At 40.8% G+C, this 9,953-nt stretch overlaps 1 protein-coding gene across 5 annotated transcripts in view; it reads left to right on the top strand.

Moving 5' to 3' along the window:
- The first annotated feature begins 437 nt into the window (after positions 1 to 437).
- The window catches only part of PHTF1 (putative homeodomain transcription factor 1), an 86,395-nt gene continuing 76,879 nt past the window's right edge, over positions 438 to 9,953 (top strand). For 4 of the 5 annotated variants that reach the window (XM_072137632.1, XM_072137634.1, XM_072137633.1 and 1 more), the window contains exons 1-2: positions 438 to 564; positions 9,708 to 9,830. In XM_072137632.1, the coding sequence (XP_071993733.1) occupies positions 9,786 to 9,830 (45 nt within the window). In that variant the 5' untranslated portion in view covers positions 438 to 564; positions 9,708 to 9,785. The remainder of the gene's footprint in view (positions 565 to 9,707; positions 9,831 to 9,953) is intronic. The other variant, XM_072137630.1, reaches the window with a different exon arrangement.

Below are 9,953 nucleotides of genomic sequence, written 5' to 3'. Positions count from 1 at the left end.
TTAGTATATTATTAGTAAAATCCAAGCCCACAAGAAATCGGTATGAATGTGTTTTCTCACCAATTTCACTGCATTTGGATTTTTTTTGCCGCTTCCGAGTACATGGCATGGAATATTGAATACCACTAGTGCAATTGCAATTTGTTATGCAGAAAACAAGCCATCACACAGCTCTGTACATGAAAAAATAAAAAAGTTATAGATTTTTTAAGGTGTTGCGTGAAAAATGAAAACGCAAAAACGAAAAAGGGCTGCGGCGGGAAGGGGTTTAATACTTACACATAGTAGATTTCTGCTTATCAGACTGTATAGCTTATAGCTGTGCTACAAGTTCAGAACTGCTAGATGCATTGACAGGTAGGAAGGACTGTCACTTTAAATGTGCTGTAGCTACAATGGATTTCATCACAGACCCGGAAAAAGGAAGTGTGAGCTGGTGTGAGTGTGTAGAGTCTCTGCTGAGCTGACACCTGAGTATGTGAGCTCCAGCCAGCCATCTCTATAGTGCAGTATGGGCAGTGTGTGCTTTGTCACTGGCTGTAATGCAGATTTAGAGTCCAAACTGTAAGTAACATTGAGTCTCCTTAAGTGTTATTCCTCTAATTCTAACATCACTGTGCAGATCTTTCTCCATATCACGCACTTTAGGTCCATTCATAATTTATTCTTCTGTAGTTGTCTGCTTGCGTCTTCATGCTGCTATCAGTATAGTGTCAGGTTTATGTCTATACGATGCAGATATTCGTATTTTCAGGAAGTCTAAGCTAATTCTACATTACACTATTATGAAATCATCAAGGTAGTTGCTTATTCTCTTCTTTATAAATGTATATTACATTTTTTTGCAAAATGTACAATAGGGCCTGATAAATCAAATATTCTGGATTAGCAGACAGTCCGTGAAATCTGTAAACACTTGTAAATTATGAAGACCGTCTAAGGAAGCAAATGCTTACACAAATTATGCCTCTGTCACTGGATATAATCATAGGGATTTGATAATCGGTTGTTTTTGCTCATTCTTCTGTTTCTGGTCTTGTGAAATTCCATATAACACTGCTGTTCAGCGATGTGTATGCAGAATTGCCATCCTGCATTATTGGATGCCAGATTTAAAAATTTCACTTTTTTATGTTAATGTTTTGTTTTATTTTGCTGGGATTTTGCCCATGTTAACAGAGCCTGTTGATAGATCCGGCAGTGTGTGGGGGCCCTTAGTGCCAGCGTATGATCAATATGCCACTTTGTGTTAGTGGCACACTGTCTATTTATATGGTAAAGTACAAGAACTGATTGTGACATGTGAATAAACTTGAGGACAGGGACACACTGGTCTGAATTTCTACAGATATTTTTGCCATGGGGGAAAAACACAGGTTACTACCTAAGCTTTCATATACAATTTACCTGTGGCAGGAAACATTGGCTAAATTCAATGGGCAGTCTTATGTAGAAAAGCCTTATCTCAATTTTTTTGTAAGTACAATGGTTAAAAGATTAAAGATACCTGCAAGATTGGATATAGTATTGTTTGGCTGCAAATAATACCACATAGGGTGGTCACTGTTTAAAGGGAACCTATCACTAGGGACCTCATTTTCACTAAAGACAGGTTGCAAAAGCCAATTACAGATGCATTGAAAATATGCTTTCTCTAAGGATTTGCATTACAATATACACTCACCGGCCACTTTATTAGGTACACCTGTCCAACTGCTCGTTAACACTTAATTTCTAATCACCCAATCACATGGTGGCAACTCAGTGCATTTAGGCATGTAGACATGGTCAAGACAATCTCCTGCAGTTCAAACCGAGCATCAGTACGGGGAAGAAAGGTGATTTGAGTGCCTTTGAACGTGGCATGGTTGTTAGTGCTAGAAGGGCTGGTCTGAGTATTTCAGAAACTGCTGATCTACTGGGATTTTCAAGCACAACCATCTCTAGGGTTTACAGAGAATGGTCCGAAAAAGAAAAAACATCCAGTGAGCGGCAGTTCTGTGGGCGGAAATGCCTTGTTGATGCCAGAGGTCAGAGGAGAATGGGCAGACTGGTTCGAGCTGATAGAAAGGCAACAGTGACTCAAATCGCCACCCGTTACAACCAAGGTAGGCAAAAGAGCATCTCTGAATGCACAGTACGTCAAACTTTGAGGCAGATGGGCTACAGCAGCAGACGACCACACCGGGTGCCACTCCTTTCAGCTAAGAACAGGAAACTGAGGCTACAATTTGCACAAGCTCATCGAAATTGGACAGTAGAAGATTGGAAAAACGTTGCCTGGTCTGATGAGTCTCAATTTCTGCTGCAATATTCGGATGGTAGGGTCAGAATTTTTGACGTCAACAACATGAAAGCATGGATCCATCCTGCCTTGTATCAACGGTTCAGGCTGGTGGTGGTGGTGTCATGGTGTGGGGAATATTTTCTTGGCACTCTTTGGGCCCCTTGGTACCAATTGAGCATCGTTGCAACACCACAGCCTACCTGAGTATTGTTGCTGACCATGTCCATCCCTTTATGACCACAATGTACCCAACATCTGATGGCTAATTTCAGCAGGATAATGCGCCATGTCATAAAGCTGGAATCATCTCAGACTGGTTTCTTGAACATGACAATGAGTTCACTGTACTCAAATGGTCTCCACAGTCACCAGATCTCAATCCAATAGAGCATCTTTGGGATGTGGTGGAACGGGAGATTCGCATCATGGATGTGCAGCCGACAAATCTGCGGTAACTGTGTGATGCCATCATGTCAATATGGACCAAAATCTCTGAGGAATGCTTCCAGCACCTTGTTGAATCTATGCCACGAAGAATTCAGGGAGTTCTGAAGGCAAAAGTGGGTCCAACCCGTTACTAGCATGGTGTACCTAATAAAGTGGCCGGTGAGTGTAAGTGTTTTACCTTGCGCCCTGGCAGAATCCCCTGTGTAGTCCTAGGGGTTGGGCTTTGGTTTGGATGCATTTCAAAAAACAACATGTGACTTGTCTGTGCTGCAGACTGCTCAGCTCTTGGCCCCCACCTGTGTGCTTGTGTACAGCTTCTCCCTCTCCCACTGATGTCGACTCACCAGGCTGTGAGCTCTGTGAAGGAGCAGGAGGTGGGGGCTCATCTGAGCAGAGCAGTTTGCAGCACAGACAAGTCACATGTTTTTTTTTAATGCATCCAAACCAAAGGGCAACCCCTAGCACCACGCAGAGGATTCTGTCAGGATGCAAGGTAAGTTATAACACACAATTATATTGTAATGCTTAGAGACAGCAGAAAGGCAAATTTTTAATGCAGCTGTAATGGGCTTTTGCAACCTTTCTTTGGTGAAAATGAGATCCCTGGTGACAAGTTCCCTTTAAAGGTAGTCCTCCAGTTGTATCTTAAAGTAGATCCTATCTTTTGGTTATAGTGAAGGAAGAAGTGGCTATTGACAAGGACGTCCTGGGGAACAACGATTGTAACAAAGATGCCGGCTCCAACACGCCGATGTCCTTAAATGCTGCTGGCAGCATTGGTAGAGTTAATACTTGCAAGCGCTGCTAGCACCTATCGTGGGTATTAGCTGTGAGTGTTTGCTGTAATACGCAGCAAACCCCACCTCTGTATGAAGAAGGCTCACCCTCTTCATACAGCCTCTGTACCTATGTACGGCGCAGGGTGTGATGGAGTTAAATAACAACTTATTACATATTAGCTTATATTTTAAGGACACATTTGTATATGAATTATGCTAATTCCTGGAATACCTCTTTAAATCCTGTAGCCTGGCCGTTGATTAGACGAAATGTTCTTTTACTGCCAGATGTCTAGCCAACCAGTATCCTTCCTCTCTGGAGCCCAATCACATTGCACTATCTTTCTACGGCCTGAGACCTGCTTCTTTATGACCATGTATTCCTGGTTCACAGAGCTAATAGGGCCTAAGATAGAGACATAGGCCAGTCAGCTGGATGCGAACAGGGGTCCTAGTACCATAACATTCCAAGGCAAAGGCTAGAAAAAACACTAAGGGTCAGCTATGTTTTATTAACTTGTGAATAGATTTTAGTTAATATTTGCATGTAGCTGTACAGTGGTTGGTCCCATGAATAGATTTATGGTGGGCTGCAAGCACTCCAGTTCAACAATGCATGTTATCAATGCTAAAAAGGTCTAACAGAAAATCAGTTTGTACATTCCTATTATATGATATCATCCCTGAACAAAATATGGTTTATACAAGCACGCCTAGTAAGCCTCACCTAGTCCAGGAGTGTGGGGTCAGTTCAGACATACAGGTCTTCTGGGCAACAGCCCTGGTAGCAGGCACCTATTTGCTGCTCAAATCCTGTATCCTTATCCAGGGCAGCGTCCCCCAATCGCTGGGACATGGCCAAAAAGCTTAAAAAAACAAAACCTCTATACTGACTTCCAGCTTCTTCTCTCTGTGGAGTCGGTCTTCTTCTCAACTTCCCTGCAGAGCGTGCAGAGGAGCAGCTCTAAGCGCTCTGCCTGCACGCACACAGTATGACATGGCAGGCAGGCTCTGATGTGGACATTTCATTAATTGGGGGTCTCTGCTGTGGACATTTCATTAATGATGGGGGGCTCTGCTGTGGACATTTCATTAAGGTGGGGTTTCTGCTGTGAACATTTCATTAAAGGGGCTCTGCTATGGACATTTCATTAAAGGGGCTCTGCTATGGACATTTCATCAAGGAAAGGGCTCCGCTGTGAACATTTTATCAATGGGAGGTGGGCTCTTCTGTGGACATTTCATTAATAGTGGGCTCTACTGTGCTCATTTCATTAATGAGGGGGATCTTTGCTGTGGACATTTCATTAAGGGAAAGCTTTGCTGTGAACATTTCTTTAATGAGGAGCCTCTGCTGGTCATTGCATGGATGAGTGAAGGTTGCTGGACATTTTATTATGGCTGCATTTCCTCACCTAGGCTTATACTTGAGTCAATAAGTTAAATTTTTTTGTGTTAAAATTAGGTGGCTTAGCTTATACACGAGTATGTACAGTATGCATATTTTTTCCTCACAGTGAAACAGCCAAAGACAAGGGGATATTATGAGTGTGTGTGGTGAGTGTGGTGGGCTATAGAAAAAGGGGCATTGTATTGTCCAGTTTTCTGTAGCCCCCCTTTTATAAAGACAGACAACAGAAAAAAGGAGCTCTATTAGGTGAGGGCTACGAAAGGGGACAGCTGCAGAAAAGGGGGCATTTTAGATCAGGGGCTGTGGGAAATGGCACATTATAAGGGTTGGGATTAAATATGGAGTATTTGAGGGGCGACCAATTTTTTTCCCAGGAACCAAGGGGATTACCCGACCCGGTCCCTGTAAAGAAACAATTGGTTGCAGCCGATCCACAAATACAAAATGGCTGGGGATCACTGATCTAGGGGATATAACAAACAATCAAGACACACCAATGGCCCGACATGTAATCCAATATCATGAAGGACAAGTGAAAGTGATTAGATTTTATGTCATTGTAAAAGTACCCTAAAGTGTGAGGGTGTGAGTGTGTATATGACTGTGACTGCAGGTGTTTTATGATCTTTTATGTATATACATTGTATTTTTGTTATGGATACCTGCTAAAAACTACTATCATAGTATCACACTTTCAATCCGCCAAAGGAAATAAGATATTTTTCCTTTACCCATCCTAGACAACTTATGTGCTTTTTCCCTACCCTGATTACCCTTCAGAGGAGTACCTGTCATCTCCCCTGCATACATTGTAAAGTTGCAGAACTGCAAAAAACTGGTTTACATTCCAGCATTATAGCTGGACTTGGTGCACTGCCAAAGGCTCCTCAAGCTGCTGCGTCCTTTGATCTGTATGTTCTGGAATATAAATACATTTTTTGATAATGTGCTGAAACTAACAACATACAAAGCTATGGATACACAGATATCTGAGGATGCTATCTAACACTGTCTTCCACCATTCTGTAGCAAATATCATTTAACCCTTAAATTGAATATTGGGTATTGAAATTGTTTTAATAAATTTCATGTCAAACAAAATTACATGGAAGCAGAGATGACTCCTGTAAGCAGGAAGCTCTTGTAAGAGGTTACCCAGAATTAGGGTAGTTAAAGTGCAATCAGGTTATATGATAAATATCCGGGTTGTCACTCACATGTTAAGCTTTATTGGCCCTCATTGGGGCACCGTGAGGCCCCTTCCACACTAGCGAATGTGATGCGATGAACTCGCATCACACTCGCAACGCAAGCTGCCGGGAACGCACGGCCAGAACGCTGCACCGCGGGAGTGAACTCAGCATGTCAGTTCACTCCCGCGGTGCAGCGTTCGGGCCGTGCGTTCCCGGCAGCTTGCGTTGCGAGTGTGATGCGAGTTCATCGCATCACACTGGCTAGTGTGGAAGGGGCCTGACTGTTTCAATGGGGCTCATTTACTTATCCGTCCGCTGGAGTTCACCGAAAGTGTATTGTCCGACGGTATTGCACTCTGCCGCAATTCACTAAGATCATGCGCCCAATATCCTACATGTTTTGCTTCCCCTCTCAGGTCCCACAGAGTTCACCAGACTGGACTGGAACTAAACCAGTCTACATAGATTCCTGTAGATTGTTCTTTGTCTGCAAAACAGGATTAAAGACACATTTCACTTGTAATTTAGCCCCTTAACCACCTGGTCCTTTTTTGTTTTTTCGTTTCCATTTTATCATTTCCATTTTTCACTCCCCACCTACAACTTTTTTACTTTTACGTGTAAAGAATTTTGCGCTGTTTTCATCTGGGCTTGGATTTTTTTACGGATTTCACTGTGCGCCAGAATGATAGAATCTACTTCATTCTTTGGGTTGGTACGATCACGAGGATACCAAATTTGTATAAGTTTTATAATGTTTTCATAAATTTACAAAAATTAAAACCTCCTGTACAAAATGTATTTTTTTGATTTTGCCATTTTCTGGCGCTAATAACATTTTCATACTTCAGTGCACGGAACTGTAGTTTGTGTCATTATGTGCAACTTTTGATTACATTTTCAATGCTACCAATTTTAGGACTGTATGATCTTTTGATCAATTTTTATTTAATTTTTAATTTTTTTCAAAATTGCAAAAAAGTGCCATATTTTACTTTGGGCGCTATTTTCCGTTACAGGGTTAAACAAGTTAAATTATTTTTGATAATTATATTTTGATAGATCAGGGGATACCTAATGTGTTTATGATTTTTACTGTTTATTTATATTTATATCAGTTCTAGGAAAAGGGGAGCGATTTGAATTTTTATGTTTTTATATTATAATTTTTTTTATTTTTACCTAGGATACTTTAACCCTAAGTTGTCTGATCGATCCTACCATATACAGGGAATTTCTACCTCATTCATTAAAATGTGCAATTAGCACATTGTAATGAATGGGTTAAAACTAGACAGTCTTGGATTTTTGGCAGACCTGAGACTGTCATGGCGACCGATCGGCGCTCCCCGAATGACGATCATCACCAATATGGTGGTGCATGGGCAGCTTTGCTCTCAGCGATCGGCGGGATGACACCCGAGATCCGTGTTACCGCTAATTATTTGTCTCAATATGGAACCCATTAGCCCTCTCCATGTACCCGCACCCGCATGTATGCACGCATCAGTAAGGGGTTAAAGAAAATCTAAATAGAGCACGATAAACCAGGGATACTTACTCATAGATCCAGGCACCATGACTGTGGTCATCTTCTTATATTTGTTATCGATATCAATGTTTAAAATTATGCTAATGAGTCTGAGGGGCTCTGGTGGTGTTTCCAGAGCGCCTCAGTGATGGCTTTTCACTGGTTATTACCATGAGAAGAGCAGTTCTCCCCCCTGTACCTCATGCTGCTGCTAGATTACAGGGGAGGGGGAGACAAGATCTGGTCGTTGTAACAGCCTGTGACACTAAAGCACCGAGGGGCTCTGGAACACCCACTAGAGCTCCTCAGGCTAGTTAGCATCATTTTTAAAATGTATTTTAAAGGGAAAGAGGCCATGGGTAACATATATAAGAAGATTACCACAGCCAGTGCCTGGATCTATGAGTAAGTGTCCCTGGTTTATTATGCTTGATTTTGATGGTAGAATTCATTTTAGGGTTTGCTACACAGCTTCCATCACTACCACACAGCCAATATTATGTTGTACAGGTAATTTTTCTTAATTAGTAACACCAAATGTCTGCTGTACACTCTCTTCTTCTTACTTTTATCAAAATAGTTTGCCATTTATTTTAACAATATGTCATTACTCTTAGAGCGTAAAGAGGCTTAAGCTAGCAATGCATAATTACCTTTACTTTATTCATCACTAGCTTATTGTGATGACTATTATATGGCTATGTCAGCTGTAGATAAGTATTATAGTGTACACACATATTGAACATCTTCAGACACTGCTAAAATCAAAAATAATTAATTTCCTCATCAATCTGCCATGAGAAACTAAGTGAAAACAGAATTAAATCTTGGCTAATTTATATAAAAGCAAAAACTAAAATACTGCAAAGTCCCCAGGAGTATGTTTAGTTAAAGCACCCGATTGAACGGTTTCAGCCTCAATCATACTCAGTCTTCATGGGTATGAATACACAAGGCTTGCACACAAGGGCTTAAAATGACAAAGTTTTATCTGATTGGATGGGGCCTAAAGTACAGTCATTTTACAAACATTTTAGACATGATTCAAGTCAAGGCTCTGGCAAGGATACTGAATGACATTCAGAGCTTCCCCTATGCCACTCCTGTGTTGTCTGGATCATTTTTGAGACTTTAAATCAGATAAACTTAACAACACCCATTTTCCCAACAGATTGTAGAGACTAATTGGGAAAAAATGTAGTTTGTAATATCATTAATTTGCAACATTTATGGTAATATATTAATAATAGATGGTTTGTAAGTTTCTGCAATAGTTAAGGTCAGGGGCAGAACAGGTCATTGACCTTTATCTGGACTAGTGGGCAAACACTTAGTTTATGGAATGCTTAAAGTGTAGGTGAAAAATAGTTGCCAGGTCAAAATTAATTTTAGCACAGCTAGAGATAGCCTTTGACAATAATTCCAACGTTCGCTATATAATGCTGCTGGCTTCTTCCTAGCCTGCGATCCAGCCTGATATATCTTTCAGCACTACAAGTAAAAGCATCCCAGCTTCTCCTGAGTTGTGACATTAGCTAAGGGAACTGATGCCAGGGCAGCTTTTCCTCATAATCTCATAGTGTTGAGCACTTTCACATACACTTGCACAAGCATCCCAGCAAATCAGGACACAGAATGTTAGGCTGAAGCTTCTCCTCAGCATTAATGTACAACACAGATGTGACCCACAGTTTTACATACTCACATACATACATGCATTACAGTTACAATGACATATACATACTGCCATATATACACATATGCACTGATATGCATACACATTTATGGTGAATCTTGTCCCAAAACCTGAAATGAAGGTCTTAAATGAAACTTAAATTTCCCATTTATACCAACGTTATACTCACAGAAAACTGGAGAAAACTATTCAATAGGTCCTAAAACTGGACAGTTGCTTCCACGTTCCATATGCCTTCTCAAGTAAAGCAATCTTCCTACCCACTTCTGTGTTTAATGTTTTACGTGCTAGGGTACTTAAATTGTGCCTCACACTGCTTGGTTGTTTTGTCACATTTTGTCCTTTATTCACATTTTTTCTCAGGTTTTTTTTCAATCCAGTTTTTGTGCTTGTGATCCATCTATGTTTTTGAATAAGAAGTTCCAGTGAAACACTAAAAGTATGGCTGTTGACAATAGAGATGCAATATCTTGGTATCAGAAGAAAGTAAGTATCTGATCCATTTAAGGATCCTTTAAAATGATTACAACTGATCATCACTGTGGTAGATTTAGTACCATGTATATACTGTATTGTCCAGGTTTTGAAATATGTAAAACCTTAAAGCTG

Source organism: Engystomops pustulosus, chromosome 2 (genome assembly GCF_040894005.1).
Source record: "Engystomops pustulosus chromosome 2, aEngPut4.maternal, whole genome shotgun sequence".
In the NCBI taxonomy this organism is placed as follows: Eukaryota; Metazoa; Chordata; class Amphibia; order Anura; family Leptodactylidae; genus Engystomops; species Engystomops pustulosus.
The sequence above is the reverse complement of the archived record's forward strand: the minus strand, read 5'-3'. Positions and strand labels throughout refer to the sequence as shown.